The following is a 14,559-nucleotide window of genomic DNA, read 5'->3' on the forward strand; positions in this document are numbered from 1 at the left end:
TAAAATTCTAACATTTCTTATCCCATAGAAAATCCAACATTCTAGTCTCTTCTAATAGCAAAAAACTAAATTGCTCAGGAGCAAGTTCTTTTTATATAAGGCAACTCCATCTATACTAGGCCCCTCCTATGCCTTCCAATGGGTCTGCCTCCATAAGAGGCTTCAGCAATGCCTGTGGTGTATTAACAGAACCCAAAACCCATTCATGTCCTCTGAGAGGTACTAGTCAGAGTGAGGGCAACAAGCAGCAGGGAAGAAAACTAGCAACCACAGGAAACAGGCTGCTCAAGATGAGCTGCCATAACTTTGACAAACATAGAATTTTATAGTGCAAAGGTGTTCTTTGAGGAATGTATTTTGCCTCAATGCAACAGAATATAACTCAAAGTAGACACTTTGTAGATGCCAGAGAGTTTCTGCTTATCTTCTCAACACCATGTAGCCAATTATTCTTTGTACCTGTCAATTACATGAAATCATTTTTCTTACCTCTTAAAGTAGCCAACCCAAAAAAGTGATGCTCCACCAAGCCAATATGGGCAACCACCATATCAAAGACATCTTTACATATTGTTTTGGTATCACAGGTCAGCTCCAGCTTCTGCCCACTTAGAAGCATCACATTTACTTTTCGCCTAGTGTCATCAGTCTTCCCTTTCTTAGTCTGCATTTTGTGAAACAAAAAATACAACATTCGCAATTGTGACAAAAGCACATTTTTTGGTTTAATGTACTTCCCCTGTCACTGATTGCTGAATAGCCCCTTCCTTACCAAGATCGACTTTGGCAGATCCAAGGAGATGAATGGCTCAATCGTCATTTTCACAAACTCAGGGCCAAAGAAATTCTGCAAATCACAAGAGTATGAGTCAACACTGTGTGGCTGGAACAACAGACTGAGGCACAGGTAACTTCCGCCCTGCAAATGCCAAAGAGGTACCGAAGACTGAAACTAGGAAATTGTGCTGAATTCCTCCCATGAGCCGGTATGTAACAAAACTCATCTTGCCAGCATGTGTGCCAGGTATCACGGGCAAGCTACAGTGTTAGTGACATTATTACTCTGCATATGCTCTTTCCTCTGCTGGGCAAAAGGTGATACTGTAATATTATTAGTCATTCTTTAAAATACAGGGTGTGGGGTTGCATATTGGGACCATCTGGGCTTATCTCAGTAAGCAATTGCCTGACATTACTAAGGTTTTCTTCACTGACATCCTTAACAAGTCTCTGTGACACACAAGTCTCATCTCCTGAAGGCTGAAACATTTCAGCCTAATTCCACCTGCTGGGTTCAAGTAGAGATCCTGGGAAATTTCTGTCTGCTTGTAGACAAACATCCTACTAATTCACCCTGTAAATTACAGGAGGTTACCTATCCAAACTGTTAAATGAACAAGACCTGAGTTCTTTCAAGGTTTCCCATCCTTAAAAAAATAAATAAATAAATAAATCCAATTCACTAAAAGCAGCAGCAGAGGGCATCATTCATCACCTTGTCTAAACACCAGCCACTGTATTTACCTGTACCTCTGTCTCCTTCTTTCTCTGTAATCTTGTATTGCATCCACATACCAAAACAGCTTGGAAAGGGGAGTTTGCATGGTGATTCAGGGTAAACCCAAAGGCCAAATGAATCCTTTCTGCTTTTCTGTACCTTTCCAACTTGCTCATTTAATAACTTTTAATGCTGGTGGGATACATCCACATTCCACAAAGAGAAATAAATGCAAACTGAAGTGGTTGAAAACACCACAGAATACAGGAGAAAACTACACCTTACCTTTGCTAGGATGCCACTTGTTTAATCAGTGCAATCTTTTGTCAAGGCTTGCTATCTGTTCTATCATCTCCAGATACTGCTTTAGGCTATGTAGCCACTAATGCCACAAAACCTCAGAATTTTACCCTGTGACAGTAGGTCTTTCCTATCAGGGCAACACCAGACACCTAGTATTTAATCTGCTGATGACTGTTACAGGACCTAATCTATGAATCCTACATATTAAGTTTTCAAGATACTGCTCTGTTTCAATGCAAATAAGAGTTCATCTGAGATCAGGGCATTACCCTCAGTTTCCTTTGTGTCATGGCTGTTTCCAGGGCTATTTCTCTCAGTGGATCTCTGGTGATGTCAAGCATGGAGGACCTAATTGCATCTCCTGGGTAGAGGTTAGGTCGGGACTGCCTGAGAGCCATTCTAGCTTGCAGTTGCATCATTTCTTCTTCCTGATGCTTAAGCATCACTTCTTGACTTACTAGACTGCCTTCAAATGGTGCGTCATGTTGCCTATGGTATAGTCAGAGGGGATAAAAGACATTAGTAGGTAGGCCTAAAATACTCTGTCGCTTTAAGCCCTTAAGTAGAAACCCAGAACACAAAAACTAGTTATCAAATACATCATTAAATAGAACACTTAGCAGCCAGGAGGTCAGCACTCTATGGTAATCCACCAATACAGAAAATGAGCAAACTTGCCAAATTTCTACAGCTGCTTGTCATTTATTCATACAAAAGTAAAGGCTCAGCTGCAGCCTAAAAAATACTTGACATTACAAAGCCAGTGAATCCGTACAAACCCACTGAACAGGAGGAAGAAAAATAATTAATGCTTTGAAAAATCTCTTAATTCCTCGGTTCAAGCAGGGACTGTGAAAAAGGCATGCTCAAAAGCATGCTGTTAAAGAAAAAAAGTAAGTGTACTTTATATAAGTAAGTATTTCTCTAATCACTTTCTCTGTAGCAATTCTTTACAAACTCTTTGCACAGAACTGTTATTTATTCCCTGATTTTCACTATGTCTGAAAACCACAGCAATCTATTCTCCAGTTCTTTGCTGAGCAGGTATGTATCCCAAATGTCTGCCAATTTTATTCTCTGTGGAAGGAAAGAAATCCATGTCCCATTTTTGATGAACAAAAGGCATTTTTTTTATTTGAGAATCAGGAGGTTAGGAAATGTGAAGAAGTCCAAGAAAAATGAAGCTAACTTCCCCTTCTTCTGTTCCACTCTTACAGAAAAACACCTTTAAACCCCAAGCTAAATATAAACCAACCAACTTGTTTTAGAAATCCTAAAACAAGTCAAAACAATGTTCTCTTTCTGTTAACATAACTATACATAGGCAATTTTTAAACATAAATGGACAGGGGAAACTAACAAGACTTCCATCCACAAAAAAACACTTCCAGCAATTCTAAGCTAAGTGTTAGTTTAGATGGTATATATTTTGGATATAAGGAGGAAGTTCTTTACTGTAAGGGTGGTGAGGCAGTGGAATGGGTTGCCCAGGGAAGTTATGAATGCTCCATCCCTGGCAGTGTTCAAAGCCAGGTTGGACAGAACCTTGGGTGACATGGTTTAGTGGATGGTGTCCCTGCCCGTGGCAAGGGGTTTGGAAATAGATTATCTTAAGGTCCTTTCCAGCCCTAACTATTCTATGATTCTATGGTACACTGGAGTAATGAAAAACATGAAAGAGTAAAGAAGGGTTATTTGAAGCCTGCATAACGTTGCACTGAAGAATACAGATAAATGCAGAGCAAGTCCTGCGCTGACACTGACATACAGTCCTTCACAGTAAAAGAATCTACAGACTTTTAAAGACATTATATTTATGTAACTACCTTTTAAAAGACCTAAAGATATGTTTGGTGAATAACAAATTAGTTAATAAACTAAGAGAAAAATGCACCTGTCTAGACATTAGTTGTCTATGCTAAATGGTAGACATGATTTATTTTTTCATCTTTTTATGGCAAAATTTCTAATGAATGCCAACAGTGTGAACAGTGCACTGCAATCTCTTACATTTTTTTATGCTAAAGTTTCATTGGTTAGCATACAAACCCAGCACTAAAATAAGAAGAGTTACATTATCATGGGAGTCCAAACAATAAAGTGCCACTACTGCACCACAAACTGAGCAAAACAGTGTTGAAGTTCTAAGGAAATATCTGGGAAGTTCAGAGTAGTTACAGAAAAATGTATTAATGTAAGCCCATTATCCTTTCCATTATGCAGCGCTTTCAAAGCGTGGATTCCTTTCTCCCTTCTCTGTTCTTTTCTGCAGCAGACTTAATAATGTGCACCTAAAAGGACAAAGTAATAAGAAAAGGCCTCAGACCTGCAAAGACTTGTGCACATGCTTAGCTTTTCACCAAGAGGAAGCTTATTAAGATTGACATATGTGGGAATATCCACAATGAACTAAGTTAAATACACCCATAAGCACATTTCAGATCAAGGCCTAAGGATGGGCTCTAAAATAAAACAAAACCAAACACTTTCTGAACATAAATATCTATGAACTTCCAAAGATGATATGAAAAAGATAGACATGTTGCAACTGGCTGCATCTGAAAATATTTGCTAATGTGAAAACCCCTACTGCAGAAAAAAAACCCCTTGCCTTTTTAACAACATACAGCTCAGTGCAGTAGGAGCAATCAAAAGTTACTGTGTAAAGCAGTAACACTATGTTGGTTTATCATCTTTGTTGATATTTATTAGTTTCTCTGCAAATTGTGGTGGGTATGGTGTTTCCAGGGAAGAAGCTCAAAACCCAAATGGTTTGAAAATTTTCCTAACCTAGTACATAGTCAATGTCACCAACCAGAAATCAGGACACTTCAGCATCCTGGGTAAGTAAAACTAACTATGGCTGGGTCAGATTGTCAATTTTCTATGCAAGGCATCAGCATGATCCACTCTCCAGATTCCAAGACAAGGAACGCATCTCTCATTCTACAAGAGAGGAGATATTGTTGACAGATCTCTTCTGTGAAGCTCAAAATATGCAAGTATTACTACTCCAACAAAAACAGATGTCCAAATTACATTCCTAACAGTCAAGATCATAAATGTGAGCTTCCTATGGTACTTCATCAGACAAGTACTTGGCTGCTACTATGTATTTTTATCAACGTCCGATTGCAAACCAGAATTTCAGAGTTACTTATTATCCTGAGCAATCACCTGGAAGGCTGACTCCTATAAGAGAGATAAGTGAATTAACTCCTCACCTACTGTACTTACCAAGTATTGGATCAGAGAAGAAAGTTGGAAGAAGGGAAGCAGGTAGACATTCTCTAATGGTAAGTGCAGTGGAAAGGTCAGGAACAGATTGAGCAAGACAGGTGCCTTTTGGTAAGGTAGGAACAATACGGAAATGAAATCTAGTGGAAGGAAAAGGCAACAGAAGGAAGAGCTCCATGTCAGCTGCTGCTCCTAGAGAGAAAAAGGAAGAAATAGTAAAGGAAGAAAAGAACAAAAAAAAAAAAAAAGGGGGGTGCGGAGGAAGGGGAAATAAGGAATACAAGAAGCAAAGAGGAAACACACACAGACACAAGTATCCATTGCCATGAGGAAAGCGTTCTAAGAAGTTTAAAGGATAACAACAGTCACAGAACATGAGAAGGGTTTGAGTATACGCTGAGAGTTCTACTGAAAAGCCTGTTGCTTCCGCTAGTTTAAGAGCAGGCCAGCCCACCGAAATAGCACAAATCATGCTCATTGATAACTCTGAACAACTTCACTGTCTAGTTTTTGTTTGGTTTTGGGTTGGTGGTTTTTTTATCATTGGTAGCAGACTCTGTCAAATCCAAATCCCCCTATTTGATTTACAACTCAGGTTTACACGGATAATTCTGTGGATAATTAAGTAGACTGTCTCTAAGGACATGCCACAGAAGCAGTAAATTTAATATGTACTGAAGTACAGATGGTATCTCTGAACACAGAAAAAAGCACTGAAACATGCTCCCAAGTGCTGGTGGAATTCAAGTAATGGATCAAGTTGCATAAACTTCCCCAAACCCTGAAATCAACCAACCAGCCAAAAAATGTAAACTGAGACTATGCTCCTTCGAACTGTTATCAAAAGTTTTACTTTGAGAGCTCATGTTTCTAAACTTACAAAAGCCATGGTCATCTGCAACACCAGACATTTTAAAGCAGCAACATTCAATGTTCTGGATAAAAATCATAGAATCATAGAATAGTTAGGGTTGGAAAGGACCTTATGATCATCTAGTTCCAACCCCTCTGTTACTTTCTTAGAAATCTCCCTGCTTAACTAGCTACCATCCTTGATGGTATTCCTTTTTTTCACTTGTTAGCACTGGGAAGTTTTAACAGCTGTTACAGAAAGACAGAGCACACACGCACTATTCATTTCACATAATGAACAGATATTATGTAAGTATTATTTAGGACCAAATTCTGTTCATGGCTGCTTTCCTGTTTCTCAATAGGTCTATTGAGAAAAAAAAAAAAAGCTTGTAAAACTAGCTTTTAGGAGTTCAGCCTCATTTTTTGTCTTGGATATATTTATTAGTCTGGTACTTTGATTTAAAGAAAAAATAAATAAAAGCTTTTTCACCTTATGAAAATGGAGGAATAATTGATTCTGTGATTCTATGAAAGCCATTGAAGAACTATGTGTGGTAGCCTAACATGGCATTTTTGTGTAGGTACAGAATTGCATCTTTTCACAAAGGGACAGGGAGGAGGCCAGCAGAAACAGGAGACTCAGTAAAATACTAAGCCTTGAAGTAAGACTGCATAGCTGTGTACATGTAAAAGTCATTTCATTGCTAAGCACAACAGGCGAGTCTATGCTGCGCTTACAAACCAGTATTTTCCTTCTAGATTTCACACATACAGATTACGTCCACTAAAGGTGCCAGTCTTAACGGAGCAGTATAAGGTAAAACAAACCGTGAGAAAGTATGTACTGTTTTACCAAGACATTTTCACCTGCATAATAAACAACTTAAAACAATGTAACTCATTCAAATACCACATACTACTTTCTGTTTCTGAAATGTTTTGTAAACGGAACAGAAGTTCTCTATCAGCATCCGCAAATTATTGCTGTTTTATTTTGAAGCATAGCTACAGTGTTGAATTGGCAACTTTTCTGGGTTTAAGTCAAACAAGAATGAAGTTTGACTTAGCAGTATTCAGCAAAAGAAATAAAGGCAAGTAAGTTAAGATAGCTGCATGCTCATTCTGTACACACAGTAGTAATAGCCTACTTTACCATTTTAGTGTGGTGCTAAGACAGCATTAATTGGGAAGCTGAAATTTACATCTCTGACAGGGTTCCATGGAAAATAAACCTGCAACCTAAGTCCTTCAAAATTCACCTTAAATACTCAGATACTAGCCAAAATCCTCTTACATTGAGCAAGGCTGGATTTCTAACACTGCTTGGACACTGCAGTCCATCATATATGCTATTACGTGAATACATACCATATTCCTGCCAATAAAGCAGTGCTGACCCAGGTAAGTAATGCTTAAATACTTCTCCCCTGTAGGAAATACCAATGTGTACATTTCTAGAGGACTGCGTTTTTCAGGCAAAGTGCAAGTAGTAATAAAACCAATGCTGCTGCTCAGCAGGTCACCAAAAGCTGTAAGATTTCCAAGTAACTGCTCTCTTGTTCATCTGCACTCAGATACAGCTCACCCGAGACCCATATCCATTTAAAGCACACAACATAGTGCAAGAAGCAGATGTTATTTTATTTTCATCTCTGTGTTCAATGCATGGCACTAAGCCCTACTCACTGCACATAACCCTATATGTTAAATGAACACAATGGACACTTTTGACAGCCTTGCCTCATCACCTGCAACAGTTTCAATCTTCGGACATCTCTAAGCTTCTTTAATAGGCTAGAGCAGGATTCCCACTCAACTTATGCCAAACCCATAAAAATATTCTAAAATACTGAGCACAGCAGCAAACTTTCTTCTGATCTACCCCAAGCAAAGCAAAAAGCTGCTGAGAGAAGGATCTGTTGTTGTAATGTGGTGAGGGAAGAGAAGAAAAACATGTGTGGGTTTGTTCCCCCCGCCCCCCCCAAATGATTTGAATTACTTTGATAAAATATTCCAAGGTGATTCAGCATCTGGCAGAGACTACATGAAAAATTTTCCATCCGAAAGGTCAGTGTCAGTAGAAATTCTCAAACATCCAGAATGGAACCACTCTCAAAACCTAACAGATATGTCAAGATACGCTTCTGTTGTACAAAGATGCTGTATTAAGGTTATGTACAAATCAGAACCTACTGTTTAAATCAGTATTGATGAACAACACTTGAAAAAAACACCCCAACAACTGTAACATTCAAGTAAATAGCACAGAAAAAAAAATATTCAAAACCCATGAATTGTTACTGAATCAGTGCCAAGGTATTAAAGAAAAAAAAAAATATAAACACAACAACATAAACTAAGAGTTTGCCAGAACACACAACCAAATGTATGGCTTTTGGCTTATTTCAAAGAAATAACCGTGCTACCATTTCCTTATTAAATGAAAAAATGGCAAATTAATCTGTATGAATATTCTTTCCAAAACTTTTAGAAAATTATTTAAATATTTCCAAGCTGAACATAAACCTTCTGACAGGTACAAAAACTTGATAGAGTACAAGCCAGTCTCTATTAAATACAGGAACTGAACTTGTACTCCTAACTGGTATACCTACCTCTATACCACTGTGCATCATGAGACTTTAACTTCAGGCTTCAATATGTACTTATGAAATACTATTTTCTTTCAAGAACAACATGCCATTTTTGAACCTTAAACAGAAGCTGGCATGGGAGTAAAAATTTTGCTTGTGGATTTAGAATACTTTCTTTGATAAAGACAAAGCACTCCAAGACATATTGTTCCCACAGGGTTTACCTTGCCCTCTGAGAATTAGCTTGACTTGATGAGGAGATATCATCAGGACCCGGCAAAGCACTGCTGGCATCATCTCTCTTGAAACCTTCATTTCTTCTCACTAGCAAACCAAAAGACAAATTAATAGCTGAATTAATAAACTGGAACACAACACACACAGAGTAATCCTGTCTAAAAATCAAGGATTTATCAGTCATATTAGATTACTTAAAAGGAATCAGATTCATGTGTTCAGCACAACAGCGTTACAGTATTTGACAAACTAGTGTTATAAAGTTAATTTCTGTTGTCCACGTGATCTTACAGTCTCCCTCATCAAAGATAGCTGCACTACACAAGTCCTTTGAAGAATACTAAGGAAAGCCTAGAAGAAACCACAATTGAAGGAAAACCCCACACAACTGCACAGACACCTTTTCAAGGGTAACACATTTATTTGTCAACCATGAGTGGAGACACACATATGGCAGAGACATCAATTACACATCCAATTCACAAGAACGGAGTTCAGAAACCAGTATATATATATATATATATATATGTATGTATACATTGAGGTTCTGAGCTTCTCCTGGAATCTGACTCCTCCTTATAAATATACATTTGGTTTTTCTTCTTCTTCTTTTGGCAATATACTACCCTGTTCTTCTTTTTGTAATTGTTATCTTCATTGTTAGTATGTCTTCCTGTAGCAGCACCTGAGCCTATGCTTAAGAGCCTGATTTTGCTGACTACTTCGCTTTCATCTCTCACTGTGCCTTCAATTAACAGAGCTAGCAGGAGAGCTCTTACAGGACACATTACAGCCACAGTGATTCAGAAATGGTTCTGACAGTCATTTCACAAAGTCCAACAATACTATTACCATTAGTCAGAAAGCAGCTCTCTCTTGCCTGTATAAACTTAGGAGAAGTTGACTTTGCAGTAGAACACAAACAGCCTGTTATAAATGTAATCTAGATGATGGACATTGCTTTACAGGAGCCTTGCTACTTAATTACTGCTCCTTAGACTTCCGGTTTAGTAAGTAGGAGGATGTACAAAGATACATAAGGTTGAGAGCAGTGAGTAACCCAGGAAGGTTGGTTGGAACTCTGTGCATACAGAATATGGTGCAGATATACTCTTAACTTCCTAAATATTGCTTTCTTCCCTCATTTTCATCAAATGGTTTGTGTCTATCACTTATGATTCTGCAAAGCTGATTGTTCCATTAACTGTGCTTTCCTCTTGACTTCTTTTCACTATTCTAGCACTTCTTTCAAAAAATGCTTCAAGCATTTCCTTCCATGCTGTGCTGCCACTGTGTAAAGAAAACCCTTCCTGCCATTTATCAGCAAACAACCCTTCACACTTTCTCTTGCTTTTCTAATCCACTGATTTCCCAGTAAATTTACTATACAGCCTGTACTATGTGCTACTTTTGCATTACACTGAAATCCTTAGCCTGTAAATTATCAACCATTTAACCCTCACAGTAAAACCCACTGATACAAAAATAAACTATGTATGTCCCATATAAAGCTTTTGCAATTTACTGTTATTGTACATTAGCAACTTGATCATTATTGCATTTCTGAAGACAGCATGTTACTTAAAACAAGCACGCCAGGAAAAAGTTGACAACTTCCAGCCTTTCCTACCAAGTCCCCTTCCAGAACGCTAAATATCAAACTCATTTCTGAACAGACTACCAACTAGGCTGAACTGTACACAATGTTGTAATTACACGAGATCATCTTACAACTTTGCATAAGTGGTAATTTTGAAGCTTCTTCCTAAAGATTTAACATCATACTTCTGGCATCTGCTTTTTCATCTTGAACTTTTTTCTTTAGGATTTTTGTTGTTTGTTTTGATCTTTGCTTTTATTTATTATTTTATAACCATAGTTCTTACCTTGCCTGAAATCTGGTTCTGAAGAAATAACAGATGGACTTTCACTCGAAGTACTATAAACATCACTGTGGTAAGATTTGTACCTTCGCAAAGGCTCTGAAAGTTTAAATAAGAAGAGTAAGAGAGCAACAGCTCTAATGCAAAAATCAAACACAAATTAACATTTGAAGTTTTTGAAATCTTTTCAAAACATTTTTAAATGCAAAACATCTGTGGCTATGGAGTCTGAAAGCGGAACACTCAGTGGATGCTGTGCAGTCACATTCTGTCTCCATCACCTGAGGTTCTGTGGTCTGCCTGGCCTATCTTGGCTATCCTAACAGAGGCACCTCCTCTGAAATTCACTTTCATCATCAATTCCAAGTTAAAACTAATATTTAAAAAACCCCCAACAAAATCCATCAGAAAAAACAATCCCTCCTGCAAACAAAACTGATGCAAACACTTGGTGCACGTCTTGCGTGTCGAAAGCAACATGCACAAAATATGATTAACAATCAATTAATAAGCCCCTACAGGATATTTAATTAGCCAGAACAGCTAAATGCATGTGATGAGAAGTCAATACAGCTGTCTCAATTCCTACCCTCAGTGGATTCTTTAAATAACATACTGGAGCAAAGGACTCTACAGAAGGGAGTATGTACTGGACATTTGCAAGAATCTCCCAAAATTTTCCTGTGCACAAGCCAACCAACCAACCAACCAACTAGAGTGAGTAATAGCAGAAAACAAAATGAAAAAACACACACACTTTGGGATTACCAATGCTTCACTGTCTGAGACAAAAATTCAGGTGTGTCTATTAGGAGAAGGCTGCCTCTGGTCCAACTACAGTTAATGTTTTTGAAAACAAAACTGATGATAGAGAGAAAACACATGTAACTGCTGAAGACAACTATAAATCACTTCATCAAGGAAGACAGAATGTAAGAATGCAAAATAGGGAATATATGAGTGATGCATCTGGATGCTGCAAAAAAGGAAATCAGATGTTCCAGCTTCTCACATTCAGAAAACAGAATGCCCAGTGAAAAATCCTGCAAGAACGCTAAATCTGTGCCATAGCATGTATTAGGTCAGAGGACAGAGGTCAGGCATGTAGTCAACAGCACTAGTCTTTCAGACCTCCTACAGAAGCAGGGAAAACTCCAAATAGGAAAAATGGATGAGAAGATACAACATAATGAAGTAGAACAAGCTAATTCATGTTAGTTTTGGACTGTTCCTGAAACCTTCCTCCTTAAAAGACAGCATTTCTCCCATTTCTACCAACTCACTTGGGTTATGCAGGTCCCTACTGTCCCACCAAATACAAGATTCTTCAAGAAACCTGGGAAAAGTAAGCAAAGTTACCAATCAACCAACTACTCCTGCCAGCCCATACCAGCTGCACAGTTTAGCAGCATAAATTCCAACTAATCTTAAGGACATTTCACATTACTCTCAGAAACTAGCAATATGGTTTGCACATTTGCAAACCAACCTACAGCAAGATGAAGAGAATTCACTGGAGGGGGTGTGGTGGTGGTTGTGGTGGTGGAGGGTGGAGTTCCTTCAGTCTTTCACAATGGCTGCTTTCTTTGTCCTGGATTTTACTACAAAGAAATCTACCGCCAATCTAGCAATTACTTGCCTAACAAGGGAAATAAAAACCAAATTCAGTGGGTAGCTTTTGGAGATGTATTTTTAAAATGCTCCCAGCCCTTCAAGTGAGGCATCAATCCAAACATGATACTGGAGCTACAGTACAGAAACATTTAACTGAAAACAGATCTCTTCTTTCCCAGTAGTTTTATTAGCTGTAGGTTTTTTAAGGCTCCTAAACTGACTTTGAAGCAAGAGGATGGAGAGGGAACAATAAATTATGACACAAGATTTTAAACAGATTTATTTTTTCCATGCAGTCAGCAGCCTGTGCTTCCTGAATTTTACACAAACTGTGGCTCCATCCTGGTTCTTCAAGACATGAAATTTTACAAAACATGTCAAATGTCAAAACAGAAATGTGCACTTAAAACATAGAATAAATGTTTGTATGTGGCATGGTACCTGACTCTGCAGGGTATTTGACTTCTCCTGACTCATCTTGTTAGTGGGAGTTGGCACCCTGCTGTAGGCCAAGGGGTAAGTTCATGAGCCAAGAAATATAAAGCAAGATTCCCAATCACTACTTATCTCAGTGTTTTCACAGACCTCCACATGAGGCCCAGCTAAGTTTAAACCTATTCTCCCAGCATTCAGAAGTAGAGACAGAGATGAGACCACCCTCCTTTCTTGTCACATCTTTCTCCCTAAGCAAGACCATACAACTTATCCCAGTAACACAAGCAAAGGTATTCTTCTCATCTTCTGGAGGCATTTTACAACCTTTCCAAATAGGGCTGCATCAATGACTATCAGCCTGTTCAGCCTAGAGACAAAAGTTAAAGGCAATTAAGAAGCTACAGCTTCAAGTTTGGGGTAAATCCTGTAGATTTTTCTTCACTTTGCTCATTTTAGGTAAACTGTGTACAGATGTGGAACTGTTTGATGCTGGGGCTTCTTCTCTTTAACAACCACCTTCCAGTTCTCAACTGCTCTATGTATACATCTATGTATATCCACTACAAATAGCCCCAGCGCAGCACCCCCTTTTACCCAAACTTTTCTTTTCCAGGACACAGACAGGATATCCACTGCAGACCTGCAAACATTCAATTAAATTGTAAATATTGAGACTCCTGTTTCTATAATGTTTGCAAAATTATTGAAATAATTTATGCCACCTCCTCTACCAGCAATTTCTCCTCAATTCTAGCATATCATATTAGGATTTAACTTCAGAGAAGGCACTTGGATCATGCTCAAGCCAAACATCTAATTAAGAACTGACTTCCAAAGGTCACAAAGTCCCAATTCTGGGATCAAGTTAAAGTTAAGCTTTTCATACAAAAATTTAAAAAACGAGGACAAACTTCTAGCCTGTTTAGAAAAGGATCTGAAAGGTGACACTAATAAGCACTAAAGACAACAGTAAAACAGCTCCCATATTTATGATGTTGGTGACTAGAAACTTCAGAATTGATTTGACTACTAGAAACATCAAGCACATTATCACAAAAATTATTTTACCAGTTACTCTTCTTAACATTCCAGTGTTTAAGATTACAGTCTTTTACCAGAACACAAGTCATTTCATGCCTTAGCAGAAAAACAAACCTGAGTTTAAGCATGTTGTAAGAGTCCATAACTAGAAAGAATACATAAAACTTGCACTAATAAGTTGAGGGTAGCACCACAATGCAGAAATGAATAAAGCATTACAACTTAAAGAATCTCTGTGCTGCACTGCTAGTTTTCAAATTCCCTATCAAAGCCAGCATAGCACAACCTTACAGGCACTTAATGCAGCATAAAATAACAAACCACACTATTTACGCAAGGCAAGACATGCAAGCCCAGACAAGTAATTTACAGAAAGCCTCTTCTCAGCCAACTTCAACAGAAATCAGAGAACCACATTTAGCTTGGAATTTCATTACCCTGAACACATGACTCGCATTAGATACACAGCTTTTCAAATACACATTATGGTAGAATTATTTCTGGCTGGACAGAGAAGGAAAAGGACAGAGAAGATGGCAGCATTAGACAGTTTCAGGACAGAGAGGGAGCTCTTGTTTGCTCTTTGAAGTTTATTGGTGGGCATCTGTATTTTGCAAGAGTGTTAATGTAATACCACTTAAAACACATTAACTGCCCTTTAGGTGAGTCTGGGACTTGCTGCTCTCACAAGTGTTAAACCAATAGGTTAGAGTCATATTTAGTTTTATTTTTCCTCGTTTCTTATGAGAAAACTCAAACTATTTTATGCAAGGCCGCAAAGGTTTAACAGGAAGAATGCAGAGATCCAGAATAAATCTCTGGTACAGATTCATATCCAACAAGTGCATAAGGAAGCAAACCC

At 38.2% G+C, this 14,559-nt stretch overlaps 1 protein-coding gene across 1 annotated transcript in view; it reads right to left on the reverse strand.

Annotated features, from left to right (window-relative positions):
- PTPN13 (protein tyrosine phosphatase non-receptor type 13) overlaps positions 1 to 14,559 on the reverse strand; it is a 121,932-nt gene that overhangs the window by 40,153 nt on the left and 67,220 nt on the right. The window contains exons 8-12 of the mRNA XM_057425311.1: positions 10,611 to 10,706; positions 8,712 to 8,811; positions 2,071 to 2,290; positions 773 to 847; positions 490 to 664 (exon numbers count right to left, since the gene is read on the reverse strand). Coding sequence (XP_057281294.1) covers positions 490 to 664; positions 773 to 847; positions 2,071 to 2,290; positions 8,712 to 8,811; positions 10,611 to 10,706 — 666 coding nt within the window. The remainder of the gene's footprint in view (positions 1 to 489; positions 665 to 772; positions 848 to 2,070; positions 2,291 to 8,711; positions 8,812 to 10,610; positions 10,707 to 14,559) is intronic.

Source organism: Pezoporus wallicus, unplaced genomic scaffold (genome assembly GCF_028554395.1).
Source record: "Pezoporus wallicus isolate ANWC-B61680 ecotype Strahan unplaced genomic scaffold, APGP_CSIRO_Pwel_v1 contig_7853, whole genome shotgun sequence".
NCBI classification, from domain to species: Eukaryota; Metazoa; Chordata; class Aves; order Psittaciformes; family Psittacidae; genus Pezoporus; species Pezoporus wallicus.